We start from the raw sequence: 22,546 nt of genomic DNA, 5'->3' as shown, positions 1-22,546 counted from the left end.
GGTGGGCAGGGCAAGCACCACAAATAAGAAAATGGGAGCTGCTGTCCACTGAGGGCTTTTGAGGTAAATAGCTCCACTTTTCAGAAAAAAGAAATAAGGGTCACCCACACTAACTTGCTGAAGTCACAGTCTTACTAGGCATGAATCCAAGAGCAGACTTGGATCTCTATCCCCTTTCCCAGCACTGAGGAAAGTGCTGCTCCCAGGGTGGCTTCTGGGTAAAGGAACGTATTTAAAGGGCCGGGGCCTCATCCCAGCTTCCCTCATAGAAACCTGCATTCCCACCTGAGTCACTGCCCTCAGTCTCTGAGTGCCTGCCCTGAGAAGTTCATGCAGAGCACAAGTCCTGAGTTTAAGACTGTGTCCAACAAGGCTCAGAGCTTGTGAAGACCCTGGAGGGCAGCTGTGCCCTATGTTTTCATCCCTTTATATACTAAGGTTCTGCTTCAAAGGAAAAAAATAGTCTATGTCCCCACCTAGATCCACCCCACAGGAAGCTGTGCCCACATGAGCAGGTTCCATGGAGCCCCCAGTAACACCACTCACCTTGACTTCATAGCCCGTGAGAAACTTCATCTCTATGGACTTCTGCTTCACAGCCTCCCTGTCCCTGTCAGCAGCAGCCCTAATGATCTGTGAAGAAGCACAGAAAGGATGCTCCTGAACTCCCAGGGAGCCAAATGCCCAAAACTGGACACCCCATGTTCATCCTGCTACTCTCCTTCCACAAAAGCCCTGGCCTTGAGGCCACAGCCTGTGCTACTGGCCTCAAGAGCCACACTGGGATCCCCATCATCCAAAATGGGAAGCAGAAGCCCAATCATTCCTTCTCCCTCCAAGGCCCCAACCTCTGGTCCTAGCCTCAGAAAAATATGGGGCAAGGCCAGGCCCCTCTCCCAACTTTACCTGAATATAGAGGTCAGTGAAGGATCTGTCATATTCCCGTGTTGCCCCGAAGTCCAGAAGAGCCACCTGTGGATGGAGACAGGAAGGTTTGCCTGGCTGGGGATGGGAGGAGGATCATCTCTGGAGACCCAGAGCCTCCTGCCCACTGATGATGTTCCCCAAGCAAGGGAAAGGCTGGGGCTCACCTTGTGCTGCTCAGGGTCATAAAAGAAGTTGGACCAGTTGGGGTCGGTCTGCATGAAGTGGAACTCGAACAGCTCCCTCAGACACAGGACCAGTATGTTGTAGCAGATCTGGAGACAGGGTGTGGGGCTTGCATCAAGTGGTACCAAACTGCCTGGTGACCTGTCAGTCTAGCCTGCGAAGTTCCTAACTCCCACCTTCTACCCCAAGATAATGGAACCACCCAGCAGGAGAGGTAGCTGCCCTCCTGTCACCCATCCACAGGGAGACCTTGGGGGCTCTGGGGCCTCCATTCACACGTCAATAGCCAGCAGAGCAGGGATGGCTCAGTCCCCACCCTGTGTGCTAACTCAGGCTAAGACACACCTCATTCCGAACCTCCTGGCTTAGCCCTTCAGCCTGGTCCAGAGGGAAGCCGGACACCAGGTCTGTGGTCAGCACATGGGGGCTGCAGAGCTCATCCACGATCTCAGGCACGTAGAAGAAGGGGTGGCCTTTCAGCAGCTCCCTGGGTACAGGCAGGAGGTCACGCATGCCCTAGACCCTCCGCAGCCCCACCCTCCCAGAACACCCCCACACAGACAGAGACCCTGATCTCTGTGAGGAGGATGTGGCCACAGGCCCAGTCCTGACCAAAGCTAACCACTCTCAGAGCTGGAGGGAACTCCATCCCCAGAGCAGCCCCCTGTGCCTCCCAGAGGAACCCACAGGGAAGGGGCCCAGCAAGGAGCTGCACCTAAACTTCTTGGCACAGGCGGCTTCCCGCTGGTAGTCACACTCCAAGGCCAGCTCACGCCTCAGCACATCGATCAGGTGCTCAGGGAACAGGCCTGGGCCAGGGAGGAGGGTGTCAGGATTGGGAAGGGCTCTGCAGGGAAGTCCCCATCCAGTCCCCACAGCCTAGCCCAAGCACCTGCCACCCGACTCCTACCCTTAACCAGCAACCCTGCCTCAGACCTTCTGGAAGCATGTTGCTCATGTTCAGCACAGTCATGAGGTTGTTGACGTCACTGTTGATGCTCTGGGCCACACCAGGGTACTGCGTGGGAGAGAAGGGGAGCTATTCCAGGCAGATGGGGAAGGTCCTTGAGGCCGACATCCCTACCACCCCTGAGCTTCCCAGCCATGTCCAGGCCCATCACCTTGGACTAACCACGCTATGACCCAGTGCAACCCTGTTCTCCACCTTCTACTTGTCCCATCCCTAGGAACCACCACCAACTCAGCACCCTCCCTTCAGCTTAGGTCCCCAAAGACAGGCAATCACTGTCCCCAACCATCCTGAGCCACACTCACTCCTTTAGCAAAAACTTCTAGAGCACCCAGTAACCTGCAAGGTTGAGGGATGTGGGGTGCAGAGGTGCCACAGCAGGGCCCTGGCCCCACCGTCTGCAGCACCCACTTCCATGGGATCTAATGCACACTGAGGCACCCACCTGAATCTTCATGGCCACCTCACGGCCACCCTTCATGCGGGCCAAGTGCACCTGCCCAATGGAGGCGGCTGCAAAGGGACGTTCCTCAAAGTACTCGAGCTTGTCCCTCCAGTTGGGGCCCAGATCATTGTTGAGAGTTTTCTGCAGAGGGGCCAGAGAAGGGCCATGAGCACAGGCAGCCTCACCGCCTGTCCCACCCTGAGAGGCTCCTAAGCTGCCAGGCAGGCACCCCCCGCCCACCTCACCGTCATCTGCTTCAGTGGCATGAAGTCAGCACTCTGCCGCACCCGCTCGAAGATCCTGGCCAGATGGGGGTTGATGAAGGCGTCGTCTAGAACGCACATGGGAAACCCGGGCTAGTGGCAGGGCCACCAGTCAGCCTGCACTGTGAGGCCAAGATCTGCTTCAACCTCCCCTCAGGTGAAGTACGAGGTTCAGACAAGACAAGCAGCAGGCCCCAGACCACACAGCGGTCCTTCCTCCTACTCTACCCTGGGGCACCTTTCCTACCTGGCACACCCAGGCTCCTGAGGGTATGCACAAGGACTCTGGAGGGGACACTGGGAGCACTACCCGGGGGTGGGCACACTCCTAGGGCACTGGCCAGCCAATTCCAGAGACAAATGCACCCCCGCCACACCAGCCCTCCCCAGCAGCAACAGGGCAAGAGAGCAACTGCAAGGCCTGGCCTCCCAAGCCCTTTGACCTCAGCTACAAGGCACAGGGGGTCCCAAACTCACCCCAATGACCTGAGAAGGGGTGACTGTAGACATAACATGTAAAGTTTTTACCATTATGGAAGAAGATTAAAATCACCTAGAATCTGACTACCACCAGACAACCAGCATTTGTCCCTCTGATCTTTTTTCTACATGTTTCATTCCTACTTGGAGTCACAACACATGGACACTGCTAGTTCTCCCCAGGCAGTAAGGTTGTTTTCCAAAGTCCCCCCTCGGTGGCCTGACAGTCACATGCATGTTCCCTCACAGCTCCCCAGCCCGACCCTGCTTGCTTTGGCCCCATGTAGCTGCCAGCCATAGGAATCCCAGGATGAAGCCCAGCAGCTGGCACCCAGCCACATCCGCCCAAGTCTGTCCTTAAATGAGTCAGCGGACAAGACCACGGCAGCCACAGGTCTGAGCACGGACGGATCAACGAAGATACGTGCTGCCCACAGGCCCTCTGGAAAGTTCTCACCCAGCTGCAGGGCACCAGCGCCCACGCCCCACACCACCTTAAGTATCAGCACCTGGTTTGACCTTGGGTGGGCAGTGGTCTGACTGCCCGGGAGGCAACTGTTTCCACTGAGTGCTGCTTTGAGGTTGCTCTTCCCCATGGGACTCTGCTGAAGGCCAGAGGACCCCTCGACAATGCCTCTCGGAGCCAACCTCCTTGGCCACTGCCTTCCATTCTCTGAACCATGAATGTGACCCTACACCCAATGCTGCCACCGTCACCATGGCTCAGGAGGTCCCCAAGCAGTTCCCTGTGACCAACACAACGGGGTGCAGAGGACAGTCTTGTGTCAGCTGCTGAGACGTGTGACAACCTCTGGGCTTCCCAAACACCCACAAAGAAGCAAGAAACACGACAGCAGGCTCCTATGGAAGACGCTGTACAAACACCCTGCCCAGCCTGGTCTCCCAGGACAGGGCAAGCAAAAGTCAATGGCCAGCAAATATCCCTCCTACCCCCACACCCTACTGCTGAGCTCTCAGTGAGCCAAAGCTCTACACCACTGTCCCCTACCTGAGCTACCCAGGAGCCCGGGAGCAGGAACAGAGACCACCATCACTCACCCTGGATGCTCAGCATCTGGCCCAGCTTCAGCGCTGCCCCACGCACCTTGCACAGCGTGCTCACAATGCGCTCTGCATTCGCTTCTGACAGGAAGGGGCTGGAATCCAGCACAGCTTTCTTCCCTGTGGGCAGAAGGGTCACCACACACTGGGAATGCAATGAAGGAAAAGCCCACATCGAGCACGACCGAGGGAAGCTCAGGCAGTGTCTGTGGCCTCCTGGGTACCCACCAACTGGTAACGCAGTTAACGCCACAATCCGTACACCTCCGCCTCTGTGACACGGCGAGGCTCCCCAGGACAGGTGGCCCCCAGACCCGCCTCTGGCCCCTTTTTGCTCACACCTACAGGGTCTCTCCCTCCACGAGGTGCTACAGGAGGGGGCAGGAGAGGGAGGAGAGCTGGAAGGCCCCCATAGCACCAGACAAGGAAACCTGTCAAGTCCGTGTCCCCCACCTGGTTTACTGACTGAAGGTCCTCTGCACCCCAAGGAGCAGTGTCCATATGCCACACTGGGCCAAATGACTACAGTCAAGGGACAGGCACTGACGGTCAACAGCCCTAGCCCAGCTGGTTCCTGCATCTCCCCTCTGCCCACAGGCCCCACAGCTCAGTGCGGCCAGATGGCCATGGGAACATGCAGTAACCCCAACGTCTCAGGTGACACTGGAGAGTAGCCAGGTGTCAGGCGATGACTCCAAAGAGCAAGAGGTGGCCAGCTGAACCCTGCTGCCAGCCAGTGTCATGGCCAGAGGGAATAGGCGCTCTGCCTAAATGTGGAGTCTGCCCTCATGCAGAGGTGGGGAGAGGCCTGAGCTGGGGTTTAGGGTCCAGGGCCCCCTCAGTGGTGCTCCTGGCTGGGCTTTCAGCCCTTGTAACATTCAGGGCTTTTCCTGCCCTCTTTCCTCTGAGTCTAGTTAGATCAGAAGATCCCTCGGCCCCGGCCTGTCCTGCCCCTTCGCTCTCTCCAGCTCCCACAGTGCCTGGCGCCTGCCTCAACTCCCATCACTAGGGGCCCGGAAAGGACAGAGACTTCAGCAAGGGCGTTTTTAGTGTTAGCGCTGGAACACTTTGGGATGTGATGAGAGATACAATGCTCAGAGTAGGACTGTGCCCCTTCCCTCTGCCCAGGGCCATGTCTAACATGGACTCTGACAAACCAGGGCAGGTGGGCTGTTCAGGGAGCATAAGCCCTGAAGGCTCTGGAGAGGAGACACTCAGAGGAACAGAGGATCTGCCGGCTGCAGGCGGGTGTGTGGGAAAGAGTGAGGCTACTCCCAGGTCCCAGACAGCAGGATGGAGTCTGGGAAGGTAAGAGATTTTAGCTCCACAGAAAAAGGCTGAGCCACCCTGAGGGGCCAAACTATGACCCACTGGAAGGATAAAAGGGTCCCTGGCAATAGCAGAGGGCCAGAGCTGAGGGAAGGCAGCCCCTCATAGCCCCTGAGGAGCCTGGGGCTAAAGAGGCAGGAAAGGGAGGGAACCTGGGAGAGAACCTGCACAAAGCCCAAAGGGAGGTTTTTCTCCTAACAATATGCAGACCAGGACTGGGCTAACCTCAAAGCTTCTGAGTTTGGGGAACAGTGCCTGGCCCAATCTGGGGTTTCTCATGTAGCCACTCCCCAAAGCTGGCCAATCCTCACAGGCTGGAGGAACACCCCCAGCTCATAACAACCCAGGGGAGCCAGGACGTGCCACAGGCATAGAGGCACACCCCCCAATGGCAGAGCAGTCCCCCCAGGGCAGAGCTCAGGCAGGTGGAGTGCAACATGGGGTTGCCCAGGGCATCCCACCCTGACAGGAGCCCCTACTTGCAGGACTAATGAACTTGGGCCCCTTCACCCTCAGCTTCAGGTTACCACTGTCCCTGACAAAGGACACCAACTGTAACCTTGGAGCCAGGCTGGCCTCTTCTCTGCTTGAAGAGGTGGGGTGGAGAACAGCCAGCTCTGGGCTGCGGGCAGGAGGGGTGCTGGCCCTGGGGAGCCCTGGCTTCTCATTCCAGAGAAACCTAGGCTTCATATCCCAAAGTATTTTAGCACCAGCACTAAAAATATCCTTGCTAATTCCTCCAGGGCCCTTCTAAGGACGCACAAGGTGCCCCATGTCCCCAGTCCTCAGGTGTCTGTGGGAATGGGGCTAATGCCCTATCCCCAGAGGGGGAGCCTACAGTTGAAGAGGGTCATCCAGGTGGCTGGCAGGAGGGCCCCCTGGGCGGGGATGGAGGTGTGAGTCACCATAATGAGCTGATGTGCCCTGAAAGAACCGAGAGGAGCCCAGCCTGGAACTACAAGTATATTTGGGAAATCCATGGAGCAGACAGCTCTATCGTGCTGCCCATGACAGGCCCAGGAGCCTGCTTAGGTACAACTCTGCTGGGTTGACTTCATAGCCACTTTTCTAACCCTTTCTGGAGAAGTCTGGGGAGGGGGCACATTGGCACATCCAAGATAGGAGGTGGCCAGAGCCTCAACTGCTCCCCCTGGCCACCATCACAACATCTAGCGCTCCCCAGGGCTTCAGTGTGGCCAGCCTACAGAACACTCTCCAGAGTACCCAGCCCACAGCTGGCCACCACACCAGTGTTCTAGACAATCATTCTCACCTGACTGTGGTCCTGGACCTGGGAGGTTTTGTGATCTCTGCCCCAGAGACCAGAGTCTCTGGAGAAGCTATGCCCTCCCCAGATCAGAGTGAGCAAGGAAACGACCCTGTGGGTCTGTCCCATACACCTACATCTTTACCCACAGGGAAGAGGGCACCTGAGAGGCCAGACCAACCGACCCCAGAGGCACCTGGGAGAGCAAGACAGGAAGTGAGTGCAGAGCACAAGGTGGTAGTAGGTGTGAAGTGGGTATGTGGGCAGCCAGAGGGAACCAGCAAGGGCTGGCTGGGTGGCCAGCTGGGGCTGGAGAATGCTGCCTTCCAGCTGCAAACACTCTAGAGCAGGAGAATCTGATTGTAAGGACGCCCAGGCTCCTAGTTCTGGAGCCCTGGGAGCCAATGGGCTCCATATTCCAGAGCCCCTCTGCCCCTCCCACACAGGGTCTAGCTCACCTGTGGTCTCAGGGCGCAGACTCTTCTTGGCAACCTCCGCCAGTGCCCCAAAGCCCAGGCCCACGGCCAGACCTGCAAGGAAGGAGGAGGGAACAGACACTAAGTGCTCACACAGGGCTGGGGCCACCATTGCCACCAGGTCCAGGCAGACACTGCTGTAGCTCACCAGAGACCCTCTTGCTGGCACTTGATATTTAGAAAAGGGGGATGGGGTGGGAAATAGCCATTAGTGGTTTCAAGAGAACATTAGGGAGGTGTTTCCTGTGAAAAAGTCTGTGCATCCCCCACCTCCATCACCTCTGGTAACCTACAGACCTGGGGCAGACACACAGACCCCCAGGTGGCACCCGCTGGAAACACATTGAGAAGAACAGGCACAAATGGGAAGATGGACCAGGCATGGTCTGTGGGCCACAGCACCTGGCAACAGAGGGCACCCACTGAGGCATGTACTACCGGCTTCAAGTCTGGAGGAAAAGCCTCCAGGAACCTAGAATTCTCTAAGGAATCCCTGCTGGAGCTGGAACTATCTGCAAACACGGAAGAAAGAATGTCCCCATAGCAAGCCCACGGGGACTTGTGGGAGCTGCAGTTCCCACCTTACCCTCCTGGTAGCCAGCACCGACAGCAGTCTGAGGACAGCGGGGCTCTCGCAACCCCTTCTGCAATCTTGTAAATCAAAACTCATTAACACCTTGCTTGTCCACAAGTAAAATCGTGGACAGTCACCACCGTTCAGTAAAACCCATCTCCTGGAGCCCAGCAGGTTCAGCCTGCATCACAGAGAGCCCCTGCAGCTGCTCAGGGTCTGTGTCTTCTCACTTCAAACTCACTTCTAGCTGGCTGCCCAGGGCTAGAGAAAATGGAGTGGAAAAAATGATGAGCATGTGATGAGAACACTGACTTGGAGGAAAGCTACCGTCTGCCCCAGGATGAGCAGCCTCAGGGTGAGCAGCCTCCAGGAGCACAACCAGCCCAGAGTGGGTGGCTGCCACTGGGTGCTGTTTAAGAAGCAAGGAAATCTGCACCCATATCTTCATTTTACAAATTTTCTATAGCAATGATGCATTACTTTTAAGAAAATATTCTATTTACAAAAAAGTTTATCTCATGAAAAAGAAATTTAAAAGTCAGAACTTAACTCAATTTAAAAAATGTTTTTCAATACATTTACCCACCGCTAGGTGGCAGTGCACCCTCCACTTCACGGGCTGTGACAGCAGCTCCTGCCTCACCCCTGGTTGTGAGGATTGAAGGGGAAAAAGTGCTCACAAACTGTTTGTTTGTTACAAATGGTACTGTTACAAGAGGGTTTTATTTACAGTGAGCCTATTCAAAATGGTCAGGCCAGTGCCAAGCAAAAGAAATCTAACATAAGCCATAGATACTTCAAATTTTCTAATAGCTCCACTTTAAAAAAAGCAAGAAATATCTGAAATGAATTCTAATATATCTCATTTAACCCAATATATCCAAAATAGTATCATGTCAATAAGTAATAAACATAAAATTATCAGAGATTTTACATTTGTGTGCATTTATACTATGTCTTCAAAATACTGAATAGATTATATATACTCTCAGCACTTTAGACCAGACACAATTCAAAGGCTCAGTGTACTGGACAGCAATATACTGTCACCAAGTCAAGCTCTGGCAACTGCAGGAAGAAGCCAGCTTCTGTAAATGTCCTTAGGCAGGAGAGTAAACACACCACCGAGGGCAGGTCTAGAGGTTGGTGGGTACACCAGCTGTCTTCTCTTTGACGTTATCTCTAGCCCCAGCTCCAGAGGGCACTGGGCACAGAGCGGGGAGGCGGAGTCCCTGATTAAACATTGATTTTCTACTACCTGCCTACTTCACCCTACCCCGCACACTATCTTAGTAAGATAGCGGATAATATTGACCTTCACACCTTAGCAATCTTCAGTAATGTTTTTCTGCATCCAGATTCTTCTCTGCCTAGACCAAGTCCAGAGACAAGCCCACAAAAGAGGCAGATGTCATCAGAGGTCAGTCATTCAGCCTGGTCCCTTGCAGGTAGAAGCATGTTCCCCCACCACCCTGTGGCTGAACCCCTCAAATGTTCTGTCAAACTGGCCATTTCCATGCTCCCAGACAGAGCCAATGCTCTGTAATGATCAGAACCTGTCATTAAACAAATCCTCAAAGGGACATTCTACAAAGGAGAGCTCAGGCTTCTTCAATGGCCCTATATGTCCCCCAGGACAGTCCCAATGCCACACAGACCGACAGGTTCCCCACAGCAGACAGCTCAGCTAATGAAAATGAGCCCAGGTGGCCAAAAACTTTGACCTTGGCCTCTCCAGCTCCTGCTCTCAATGAATTTGAATAAATTGGCTCCTCCCCAACACACCTATCCTGGACCTGGGACTCTCAGAACCCCAGCCAGTTCTGCATTTTTTCCAGAAATAGGTGGGACTTGGTGGCAGTTCCAGGAAGATGGATGGCTCAGCTAGGATGCACCCCCATCCTCATGAGGTGCCCACACTCAAATTTCTGCCCCTCCAGGAGGGTCCCACCTCTGTACCCTGAGGCCTCAGGAAAGAGCACCTCTCCCTGTTCTAAGATGCTTAGCCCACAAAAGAAGTCCTGAAGGAAAATATCCCCAAGGTCCCTGTCAGCAGCCAAGCCTCCCTCCTGGCCTATGAAGGTGCCTGCCTGCTCTGAGAAAGCTCCTGCCATCTCTCTCACAAAGTAAGAGTAAGTAAGGAGTAGCAGGGAGCAGGGCTCCCTAAAGCCAGGGCACCCTGGGCCTGCTCAGGGTGATGGTATCTGGGAGCCCAGGCCTCCCCTGATAGGCCTCTTCCTCCCTCCAGTCCCTCTGGAGGTCAGAGCCAAGCAAGGTCCTCCCCGAGAAGTCCCTGGGATTCTTCCCAGATACCGGAAGTGAAAAAAGCAAAACACAAAACGCCTCCTAACAAACGGGGCCCTTTCTGAGAGGCTGGATGGAAAGCACTTGAGGGCGGACACACCCATGGTGGCAGTGATCCTGCAGCCTTGGCTTCACCTGTTCACACCGCAAGGTGAAGGGAGGCTGCAGTGGCAAGGGGCACGCGTTCCTAAGGATGACCCCAGCAGCACACTCACATGACACACTGTGCCAGCCACTGTCCTGAGCCTTGCTTTTTTTTTTTTTTTTTTTTTTTTTTGCAGTGCTGGACAGAACCCAGGGCCTCACACATGCTGCATAAGCACTCTACCACTGAACGGCACCCCAAGCCCAGGTCCTGTTTTCCTTAACACATCGAATGATCCACCTGATCCACACACAGTACAGGGTCAGGGATATTTTCCTTTGCTTCCAGAATCCTTGGTGACGCAGTCTCTGTCTCTACCACCTGGCATCCTACAGCCACCCTGAGCCCCAGGAGAAGACAGGGCCTGGGGAGGGGGCTTCAGCCTCCACACAGAAGCAAGGGGAAACAGGAAAGAGCAGGAGAGAAGTTCTCCAAGGCTTATTCTCACAGATTCTCAGATCTGTCCTCCATTCCCATAAGAGGACAAGCAAAGAGGTGGGGACATCTCACACGGCTCCTCTGCTGGCTGTTGGGGGAACAAGGTGGCCTAACCACAGGGCCAGTCAGCTCAGACTTCCACATACATGACAGAGGCTTGGGCTGAGTTCCTAGGGCGGTCACAAACATGCATGTGGCCTGGACAACGTCCTAGCTCAGCTTCCTCATCTGTAGCTACAGAGAATAACAATACTCTCACCTGTGACACCGAGTTTCTGAGCGGCAAAATACACAAAAAGACCCTTTTCAAGAGTCCTCCTGAGAAAGCAGAGGCAGGCTACACCTTTTCTTCTGCATCCAGAGCTCATCTATCGCACTGCAGTCAACAGGCACCTGGAAGAGGACTCGCAGGAAGAAAAAGTCCCTGGGCACCCTGGTGTCACTGCATGATAGTTCTTGAGGAGAGACCTACGGGTCAGCCTTAGACACAGCCCTATCAGCAAAGGAGGTATCATGCCAGCAGTCTGGAGAATATGACTCTGCACAGAGCGGGTGGACACTCCCTTACCCACCAGCCCCTACTACTCTGCCACCCTCCTTCAACCAAGTGGCCAAGGGCATCACCACCATGGGACGCTCTGCACTACCCCTGGCAAGCCACAGCAGGGTCTCGACCATTGTCTGGAAACCAAGAGGTGCAGCAAGCTTTCACAAAACTGAGGTATTCACCCTCTCATCCTTTATCTTGGGAGGATAAAGGTCCTTTGTTCTTCTGCAGTTACCTGAAGTTCACTTCTGACCCCAAATCCAATAAATGACCCTATGTTTCACAATTTCTTTAGCAAAATCTAATATCCAAAGACCATGCTGCCCATAGCGTCATAGTCATAATGTCTCATAGCCAAACTGGACTTAGGATTTCAATCAACATCTCAGCATCAAAAAGAGCCACTGAAATTGCAAACCACCCGCAGCTAACCTCCTCAAATACCTGTCTGCGTCCCTTCAGCAATGCTACCTGCCGCAGATTTACAGCAAGCCCCTTCCTTCCTACTTCCATCGTAAAAACTCATCCCCTATCAGTCTACGTTTCAAAAACATGTCACCTCTAATGAGGGGGAAAAGGTTAGAAGTATTTTCAGAAGAACAAGGTAGAACAACACTGCTTCAAACTGTGTGGACTCACCAGTGAGCCTCGCGTTTCACACTGTGGAGAAGGGCACACTTACATCGTGTGTCCATGTCTCCAAAACAAAAATAATCCTTTCCTAATGTGTATGGTTATAAGGATCTATGATATTAATTCTGATCATTTCTATTCAAGTTCTTTCCATTTAACACTTGCGCGCGCACGTGTGGTGTGGTGTGGTGTGTGCTATGGCTCAGACTCAGGGCCTGGCACAGGCAAGGCAAGTGCTCTACACTGAGCTACGTCCACTTAATTGACTTTTTGACTTTGCATTCATTAAAAGGTCATAATTTACAGTTTGAAACCCTTTGGGTATGACAGGTAGCTGCTCTTCTTTGAGGCCAGAAGAGCACATTCTTTCATGACTGGGCTCCTCTTTGCTCCAATCCTGCCAACTCCAACCTGAAACATTACCTGCCGACTGCTTGGACAACAATGTGGGTGGCTCCACATCGCAGCTGTGGGCAACCTCGACCACACTCCCCAGGATGGCTCCAGATGTCAGGTGCTGTCAACAAAGGCTCAAGAGGCCTCTGACTGTGCAAAGCTCCTGCCAAGACCAGGGCTTCTCCTCACCCCAACCAGGCTTCCTCTGGCTGCCCATATCACCACCCTCTGAGGAGAGCTGTCCACCCTGTGTTCTTCTTTTTCCTCCACATCTTCCCATGTAACTCCTTCCACTTCAGTCTTGTCCTTAACCTGCCAGCCTTACCTGGGCTTCATGTGTTGCATCGAATTCTAATTTGCCATCAAGACTTTCATTCTGGCCACGTTTCCCAAACAGAGGCTTTCATTACCCCACTGCCTCTTCTCCTGCCCCTAGCAGACTCCCAGGAGAGGACCACACCCAGCCTAAAACAGTCAGCTCAGCCTCCTGGGCACAGGGCTCACCTTAGGCAACAGTGAAGCAAGGAGGAGGAGAGTTACAGAGGAAAACCACAGGTGTCCTGCTTCCAACTCACAGGGACAAGGAGAACCTCCAGGAACAGAAATAAGTGCTGGACAACTACCGGCCACGTGCAAAGGGAGGAGCATGCCAAGTCTCTGTGGGACCATCAAAGGCCATCATGACAGTGACTCTCAAACACATTCTTGGGGAAGAACACCAGGAAGTTATTATGGTCTATGAGGAACTGCTTGAAAGGCTAACCCGTGCTTTAACTCAAATGACACTTTTTACTAAATTCTTGAACAGTAAAGAAGCAGAGGATGCCAAATTTTAAGATGACAATTATGGAACAAAATATTACCACTGGGAAAACTACCCAATTAGCTTAGTCTGCTCTGTACACTTAACATAGAACACACACGCTGGTCCAGCTCCTGAGCACCTTGCTGTCGGGAGAGCAGTGTGTGGGCCCCTGCCAACAGCCAGTCCTGGACAAGGACCCTGCGTGCTTTTAAAGGTCCATGTGTTGGAGGCTTGGTCTCCATCTGTGGACCTTCAGGAGGTGGGGCCTAGTGAAAGGAAGTTAGGCCATCGGTGGTGTGCCCTTGAAGGGAATAGCGGGACTCTGGCCCCTTCCTGCCTCTTCACTTCCTGACCACCATAAATTGAGAAGCTCTTCCTGACACATGCCCTCGCCACAAGGTACTGGGTCACCATAGGCCCAAAGTAAACAGACTCAAGCTACCATGGAATGAAACTTCTGAAATCATGAGCCAAAATAAATTTTTCTCCCTTTTAAGTTGATTATCTTAGGTATCGTATCACAGTGATGGAGAAGTGGACTAGTACAGTGGGGCTTTTAAAAAAGAAGAGGCGGCACTGGTGACCAGCATGTATGATGGAAGAGACTTTGAAAGCAGCAAGGGATCAGTCACACTCCAGCCCTAGGGGTGAGCCCAGACAGAGCTAGAAACCAGAAACTGGGTCATCAGCCTGTGGAAAACATCCATTCCCCCAACAGTCAATGCAAGGGCAGATACTTCCACCTGCTCCCCCATCCCAGAACATGGCTGGGTCCCCACCCATTCCCACCTCCATGCAGGCCCCACAGTAGCCCCAGCTTTCCTTGTCCAGGACTGACTTGGCAGCAGAGCACACACGGCCACCTTACCTCCAAAGTTGGCCAGCCGCCCAATTCGTGTAACTGGCACCTTCCGCTCCCGAGCCCGCTCACTGAGCTGGAGGGAGAAGAGAGAGACTTACATAATCAGCAAACAGGGATAAGACCCACCTCAGGGGTTCACACTGCCCCCACATCCCATTCCACCCCAAAAGGCAGCAGTTCTACCTGACAGCACGTTCCACCAAAAGGCTACCACATTCCTAAAACCCCAACCACAACACCCACAAAAAATCCCCAAACGGGAAGCTGACACCAATACCACTGTGAGTGGGAACCACCCAGCCCCACACCCAGGGGCCTCCCAGACACACCATCTGCTTGTGTGGTTTGCTCTCAGGGCGACCCTTGGCCTGCCGAGCCTTCTCAATGTCCTCAGCCGTGAGGCCCCCCAGTGGGGACTGGTCCTGGTGGAAGAACCTTCGCTGGAAGCCGGGAGCAGAGAATAAGTCTCTGGGTTCTGCAAAGAGCTTCCCGTTAACTCTGCCCAGAGGGGAGGCTCCCTGGTCCGGGAGCCCAGTTTCCCTAAAGGGTCCACTGGCAACATAGGCAGGAGCTGGGCCCTCGCTGTGGGCGTGACCCAGAGGAGGAGACAGTGACTGGTCAAGAGAGGAGGTGACAGAGAAGTCTGCAGAAGATCCAGACGCCTGTGTCCCTGAGAAGTGGACCTCTGCTTCCAGGTCGTCAAAGCTCTCAGTGGCCTCAGTCTCTCCATACATATCCCGACCCTGCAGGAAATAAAGGCCAATGTGAGAACCACAGGACAGAACACCACTCCCCACCTCTCCAATCCTTCAGAGGAAACACCATGCTACACCCAAGACCCACGGCCCCCTTCCCAGCCCAGAGCCAGGACCCAAACTGCCATCTGTTTCTTCCAGGGCTCTGCTGTGTGGTCCCAGGCAGGCAGCCAGGGAGGGGGCTGCAGAGGTTTGGGAAAGGAAAAGCTTTCAGAGGAAACCACCACCAAGGGCCAGCCAGGGTGAGGGGGTGCACAGATGGGAAGCAGCCGGACCCACGCCAGGCCAGCACCTCACTGCAGACATGAACTCCAATCAACAAGGGTGTGCAGTTAAGAGCTTCTCAGAGGAGAAGTGTCACAACCAGGACTGGGCCTGCTGGGCCTGGGAGCTCCTAATGCACGGGAAAGGGAACACAGGACATATTGTGTTTTCTTCATAATGGGCACCCAGGCCTGACCTCTGGGGCACTGATTCTTTCTACTTTTGAACCTGGAATGACCTTGAGTGAGTCCCTAACCCTTTTTTGCTACTTCCTCAAAAGAAAATAGAACCCCTGCAGCCTGAGTGACACAGGACAAAGCCAAGGCCAAGGAACCTGCCCAAGGAGGCTATAATTAGATAGCACCAAGTCCTGAAGCCAGTGGCCTGGATTCCCTGGTTCAAGTGAAATCATCAGACTACATGCTTCCCACAGGTTATGCAAAAACAGGAGAAGATTCCAAATCTTCATACTTTCATCAGCCTAAGAAGAGGACGGGCTATCACTGTCATTTCACAAAGGGAAACTAAGGCTGAGAGTTAATGTGATTGACAAAAGCTATCAGCCATCAAGTAGCAGAGCAGGGGTCCTAAGCCAAGGTTTGCCCTGCCAAATACCCAAGGTCACCGACTTTTCTCATAGTAGAAATTGATCACATTTGGACTCACTAGGCATCTCTCAGATGGCCACTGAAGCCCTGGAGCAAGGAGTCTGGAGCAAGGAGTCTGGAGCAAGGTGCATAAGCCATGGCAGGGGCCCTTCCTACTTCTTAACTGCAGGATGGCCACATGGCCTTGGATTCCAGCTACTGACATGGTGGTGGAACCCCTCAGGCAGTGAAGGATCCCCAGTGCCTCAGAGGGACTCTGTAAGAGCCTACCAAATGGTGTGTGAACAAATCCCTTGGGGAGATGAAAGCAGGTAGGTTCCTAGAGTCATTGAACTTCTATTTTCTTGGGGTGGGGCAGGTTAGGGGAGGTGGCAACCATAAATCTAAGTGCTAGGGAACAAACAGAAGCCAAAACAGTCATCCTCCTCAGGTACCTCCTTCACAGCGGTGAATGGTTACTCCCTCCTACCCCAGGAGCTGTTCTGGGGGATGGCCCCGCCTCTCCCAGATACAGGGGCTCAGGCTTATGGGAGGGGAGTGATCCTGGGCAGAGGCCCTTCTTGTGCTGGTGGAGAAGGCCTACTCAGGTCTAGCATACTACCTCACTTCTGGGGGGGCCCAGGGAGCTGGGGCAACCTCACTTGGAACTCAGAGGGTTCCACAGGCAGATCAGCCAACAGAAAGGCGAGGGCTCCTTGCCACAGAAGGCATCGAGCAAGACAACTGGGGCCACAGCCCAGTGTCGGCAGAGGGCAGGCAATAGCAGGGATCTTGACTGGGGGCAGCACAAGGATTCAGGCCCTGTCACTCATATATCATGGGTCTTGTAACAAACTGCTTAGATTCAGTTTTCTCTTCTGAGAAAATGGGGTAAGCATCCAAGCCTGGCCCCATCCCAGGACATAAAGAGGGAAACTTAAAAGTTAAAGGTCTATGTGTAGGGCAAAAGAGACACTGTACCACCATTAACCCCAGCAGAGGAGGAGCTGGGAATCCCATGCCTAAGACTGAGCAGAGTCCTGGGAACTATGACATCCTCACAGCCAGAGAAGCACGGTGACCGTTGTTCAGAGGTCAGCCAGTCACAGAAGGAATGAGGAGCCAGGCGGCCACTGCAACAACTGCCAATATACACAGCTTCCTCAGACCCGCAGGTTATCAGGAACAGAGGGACACCACAGTGGGCAATGCCCTGCCTGGGTAGGCCTGTCTACACTCTGCAGCACTCAATTTTGCTTAAAAAACATGTCTTAGAAGGAAGATGCAGAGGCTTCTCTCCGCCTCCGCCCCCTCCAGACGGGGGGGACAAGATGGAGGCCAAAGACGAAGCTGCCCTCAGCAGGGCTGTGCCAGCCGCCATCTTGGAAAAGAGTGGCACCCCCAAGTCAGGTGCCCAGAGGTGCTCAGCAAAAGGAAGGAGAAAGTGGAGGTCAGCTCTTAGCTGAAGCTCAGGAGGCTCAGCAGGAAAAGCCTTCAAAGACTGAGCCAGGCCAATCAACACCTGGGCCCTGCCATGCACTGCGTGTGTATGTCCCCAAATCCCCCTGTTGAAACCTAAGCCCTGGGTGCTGCATCAGGAGGAGGGGCCTTTGGGAGATGATTAGGTCATGAGGGTGCCCTCATGAACTGGACTAGGGTCCTCATAAAAAAGACCCCAGAGAGCTCCTGGCCTTCCATCTGCCATGTAAGGACACAGCAAGAAGGCGCCAACCATGAATTAGGAAACAGATCTTTAGACACTGAATTTACCAGCGCCTTGATCTTGGCCTTTCCGGCCTCAAAATTCTGAGAAATAAATATTTGCTAATTAAGCTTTCCAGTCAATGGCATTTTTAAAAAAATAGTTTTTTAGTTGTAGATGGACACAGAACATTTATTTTATTCATTCTTTTTTATGTGGTGCTGAGGATCAAACCCAGCACCTCACATGTGCCAGGCAAGTGCTCTACCACTGAGCCATAACTCTAGCCCAGTCAATGGCATTTTGCTACTAAGTGACCACACCCTCACATAGGGGCCCTGCCCTGGGACAGCAGGACATGCTGGCCACTGGGCTCTCAAGCCCTGTGCACAAGACTAGTCCCCAAGTATCTGTGTCCTGATTACACCCCAGGCCTCACCAGGAGCTCCAGGTCTGGCCCTCTTCCCATCAGCACTCCCCACATTGCTGGGATAGCCTCCTTACCTGTACCTTCCCCAAGACCGTGCCAATCTGCTCCACAGCTGTGGACTGCAGAGCTCTGGCGGCCATGATGAGCTCCCCACCAAGGCCCAAGTGCTGCAGGTGGGTTTCCATGGCCGCCTGGGTCAGCTTGGCAAGGCCTTTGGCCACCATTATGGCATCCCCCAACATGGCAGCCGTCCTTCAGGGCTGGAAGAGAGAAGGCCAAGTCAGGGACAGGGTGCCACACCTCACTGACCAGCTCCACACCCAACTCTGGGCAGAAGGCAGCTGGTGTGTGTGTGTGTGTGTGTGTGTGTGTGTGTGTGTGTGTTTGTGTGTGTTTTCACAGATTTTCCCTTCTGATAAAAGCTGACTGAGGGTAAATAAAAGGCCCAGGGCTCAAGGTAGACTTTGGTGACTCCCAATTCTCCACAGTGCTGAGCAGAATTAACAACTGTTGACTGTCTTGTGCTCACCGCTTCTAACGTTACCTCACCTGGGCCTCGACACCCTGTGAAAATCCCAAGGCACAGAGAGGTGAAGTAACTGCTCAGAGAGATCAAGTGACAGGACTTGAACTGTGTGCTGACTCCTAGTTTAGTACTCTCTCCTCCGGACCAAAACTTCATGTTGGAGGAGGGCATCCTACTTCCAGAGTAGTTCACTCACAATAGCTGTGTCCCAACACTTAGTAGCTTAGGGGTGCCTGTCCTGTCCCAAGTACTCTTACTTATTCCAATAAAGTCTCTGACAGACACCCAGACTGAGGAAAGTACAGAGCCCTCCCTGACCCCCACCTCCATCAAGCCCCCTGGGCCTCACCTAGTTACCAAGCCAATGTTTCCAAACTGCAGACCAGACCCACGGCGCATTAAGAACAAAATGGCCCAGCGTGGGAAATGGAGCACCAGGAAACCCCTCAGGAGCCTGTCACAGAAACAGATTCTGCTGGTTGTGTGTGTCCAGCTCTCTCCCTCTTCTGTCTACTGGGTTACAGCATAAAGTGTGTTTCTTAATGTAGGTCAGAGTCAGAGACACTGAAAACTGCTAGACGGAGTGAAGTCAGGTTCAGCCTGCTGTGTCATTGACTACTCCAGGCGCTACATATTGGGGTCTCAGATAAATCCTGGTAACGCAGAGTGTTACCAGGGATGGCAGGGCAGGAGGATGCTGCAGGAAAAGAACAGCAGGGCACCCCACTGCAGCATCCAGGGAGCTCCCTGGCGGGGAGGGGAGGGGGACCTGTGTGGCCAGGTGAGCAGAGGTGGCAGGAGCGGCTGCAAGGCCCAGAGACAGCAAGTCAGAAGCAGAGAAGGGTATGGATGGCACTTCAGGCAGGAGAGCTGCATGAACAAACATGGGCAGGCTGAGGAGGGAGGGACAGGATGAGGGGGCCCTGGAGTTCCCTTCTCTCATCACACTGACAGCACGACAGGTGGGGAGACTGTGCAAGGACAATGATAATGCTCCCTAACCAGAATTCCAGGGACATCTGAAGACAGCTCCCTCCTCCCTTCCCTTCTCAGGGAGCAGCCCCCGAGTCACTCCAGAGATCACTGCAGGGATCAGCTCTGCTCCTAAGAACTGTCATGATAATCAGAGAAACCCACTATTGCCCAGGCCCTGGGCACACAGGGATGAGCTGCCATAACATGCTTAGCTTACACCTTCCCTTCGAGTGGGGGCCGCTACCATGTAACATCTTATAAACAGTCGATGACATGGTTATTATTGACCCCAGTTTTATAAGTGAGAAAACCAAACGAGAGCAGTTAACTAACTGGCCAAGGTCACACAGCTCCTCAAAAGTAGCCCTGGCCTGCTCTGGGACCACACCATGCTGCCTCTCCAAACACGTGGCCCACCAACTCACAGGGACAGGACATGACGCAGACACAAGTACCCACTCACATTCTAATCCAAGCCAGGGAGGTTTGGAGAAGGTGACTACTGAAAAAGATGTGAGATAGGGATGGGAGCTGGCCCAACCCATCACTAGGTGCCATGTCACACACTGGGCTCTGCTCTACACTCCTGCAATGAATGGCAATAGACAAGGGTAATCCCCACAGACGAAATGTCTAGGACGGGGAAGACAGCGTACAATCATGACTCAAGTGGCCTGGGGCCAGCTTTCAACTGGCAGTCCAGAGTTCCACCCCTGACACACACAGATGCTCTTCAGTTCCTACCCTTAGGGGTAGAAGCAGCCACCAGGGCCCTCTAGACCCTAGAGAGGGAAAAGGTTCTTGAAAGAGATGTCAGGGACACGTGGTGGCAGAAGCAGAGGCCCCAGGCATATCTGTTCAGAAGGATCCTGTCAGTGGTCTCAGGACCACCCACCAGGTACAAGGTCCTCACAAACAGGCCTTCCTCTGCTCACCTTTAATCAATCTGGACAACCAGGACAGGCATTGCCCTGTGGGGAGACCTGGTAATTCCAAATCTCACCTCACCCACTACCTGACATCCAGTCTTCCTTAGAACATTCTCCTAAGACCCATTTTAAAAATTCAAACTTTGTTTTCAGACTTCAAACTCTTTCTGCCTGACTTTTCCACCCAGGTTGACATAACCACATACTAAAGTTTTACCACAGTGAATATGGTAAGCGAACTTTTTGGCCAACGTAGCCAGCCTGGCCCACTAATGGAAGTTCAATTTTAAAAAGCCACTCAAGGTCCCACACCAGCAGTAAGGTGAATCCGGGACCCAACAGAATCCTAATTCTTCTGTCGACAAAACCGAAGTCTGTTGCAAGCTGAAATTTCACCTCTATTTGGGAACTATGAAAAATTGTCTCTTTCTGTATCTTCCTAACCTTTTAATTTTGGTTCACATATCCTACTTTCAAAATTTAAAAAATATTTAAGCCGGGAGTGGTGGCACTGTAATTCCAGTGATTTGGGAGGCTGAGGCACAGGGATCGCAAATTCAAGGCCAGCCTCAGTAATTTTGTGAGACCCTGTTTCAAAATAAAAAATAAAAAGGGCTGAGGATGTGGCTCAGTGGTTAAGTGGCCCTGGGCTCAATTCCCAATACAAAAAAAAAAAAATTTGTTATGTTTTTCTTCCTGTCTTTATGGCTGCATCTCACATTCCCAGGGAACTTCCAATCAATGCCAAGTCTCACCCTAGATACTGGCCCTAGAGCCAGCACCAATGGAAAGAAAGTCCTTTACATGAGTACTGTGAGGCAAAATTTGTTTTTCTCACAATCAACAGACATCACTAATAAACACAATCAGTGATTTGTGAGATTAACACACGGACCTCATAACCACCACAGCCAGCCCCTACCCACCCACCTTCAGCAAATATTTTTTTACCTGCCATGCAGGATTACACTCCAACCTCCCTCATGGTACAAAGTGAGCCAACCACTCACACCCTTATCAACACAGGAAATTTTCTGCAAGGGAGACATTGCCCTCAAAGAAGCAGAGGGGAAAACTACCAGAAGGATAGATCTTTCCACAATTTTTCTCACCTCTGGTTTTCAAAAATTGGGTCTCAAAAACCCTATTTCTAATTCACCACAATCCCAATATGACCCATAATTCAACCATCCTGAATTGTTGTCACAAACCCCTCTAGGAATGCCTAGAGAATCAGCATCTCTGGGGCATGCATGTTAACACACTTTAAATTAAAAAAAAAAAAGAAAGAAAAGCCCCCCAAACACATTTAATACAGAAGCACCATGATTTCATCTACAAGCATCAAGATCCTCACTGGGACCAACAGTCCCCCTTCCCATTGCAACCTGCTGGTCCCTGTAGTGATTTTTGAAACCTTACCAATGAGAAACCCCAAAATGGAGCATTCTAGCTCAGGAAGCCTCAGTGCCTGGCCACTCACCTCTGAGTAGGGGAAGCTGAAAGTTCTGGGTGGTCACAAACTGCGTGGCAGGGGTGGAGGATGGGCTCACATTTGGGAATGTGCACTAGCTAGGAACTATAGAAAAAGAAAAGTCACTCTGTTGTTCTTTCACTAACATCTCCTGCTACTCTGGCTAGTCCCTGCAGGCCCTGGGATGAACGTGCCCCAGCCTGGGGCACCCAGAGTGCAGTGGCATGTAGGCACATCTATAATGGGCAGACTCCAGGGAGATGCCAGAGGCCAGCTGGTGCTAATATGCCAGGATCAGAAGCAGTTGCACCAGAAATACCTGCCCAAGTAGAAAAGACTGCTCTCAGAGCCTGGACATGGGCCCCAGCTCTGTCACCACCAGCTGTGTGACTCGGCCTCTTCATCCCTTCTCAGGAGGAGAGGAGTCAGGCCCTTTTCTGGCCCTACTGTACTAAACTGCTATTAGCAAATAAACAAAGATATTCTCTAGAGAGAAAGAGAACTGGAATAAATGCAGTTTCCTATTCCTTGGGGACAGGAATTGAGAAAGCACAAGGTGGCTTGCACGGTCATGAAAGTCCCCAAGCTCTATGAGGATATCTTCCCATTGACCTTTGCTCTCTGACCCTCCTAAAGAACTTCCAGAAAGTGCACTCAGCCATGCTGGAGAGCAGGCTCTAGCTTAAAGTTACACAGAACACGGAACTTTTAAATCTAGTCACCAGAACTGAAAACCCCCTAGGGATGCTTACCTGGCCATTATAGTAAGATGTGTCAAAAAGAATTTGAGTCGAATTC

At 52.8% G+C, this 22,546-nt stretch overlaps 1 protein-coding gene across 5 annotated transcripts in view; it reads right to left on the bottom strand.

Annotated features, from left to right (window-relative positions):
- Coq8a (coenzyme Q8A) overlaps positions 1–22,546 on the bottom strand; it is a 35,781-nt gene that overhangs the window by 1,476 nt on the left and 11,759 nt on the right. For all 5 annotated transcript variants that reach the window (XM_013359201.4, XM_005326548.5, XM_040276924.2 and 2 more), the window contains 13 exons: positions 17,919–18,104; positions 14,436–14,849; positions 14,113–14,179; positions 7,385–7,456; positions 4,328–4,450; positions 2,771–2,856; positions 2,526–2,666; positions 2,047–2,128; positions 1,826–1,919; positions 1,456–1,597; positions 1,092–1,199; positions 907–972; positions 547–633 (listed from right to left, as the gene is read on the bottom strand). In XM_013359201.4, coding sequence (XP_013214655.1) covers positions 547–633; positions 907–972; positions 1,092–1,199; positions 1,456–1,597; positions 1,826–1,919; positions 2,047–2,128; positions 2,526–2,666; positions 2,771–2,856; positions 4,328–4,450; positions 7,385–7,456; positions 14,113–14,179; positions 14,436–14,849; positions 17,919–18,086 — 1,650 coding nt within the window. In that variant the 5' untranslated portion in view covers positions 18,087–18,104. The remainder of the gene's footprint in view (positions 1–546; positions 634–906; positions 973–1,091; positions 1,200–1,455; positions 1,598–1,825; positions 1,920–2,046; positions 2,129–2,525; positions 2,667–2,770; positions 2,857–4,327; positions 4,451–7,384; positions 7,457–14,112; positions 14,180–14,435; positions 14,850–17,918; positions 18,105–22,546) is intronic.

The sequence above is a fragment of the Ictidomys tridecemlineatus genome, chromosome 10, assembly GCF_052094955.1.
Source record: "Ictidomys tridecemlineatus isolate mIctTri1 chromosome 10, mIctTri1.hap1, whole genome shotgun sequence".
In the NCBI taxonomy this organism is placed as follows: domain Eukaryota; kingdom Metazoa; phylum Chordata; class Mammalia; order Rodentia; family Sciuridae; genus Ictidomys; species Ictidomys tridecemlineatus.
This window is presented reverse-complemented; position numbering and strand designations above follow the sequence as displayed.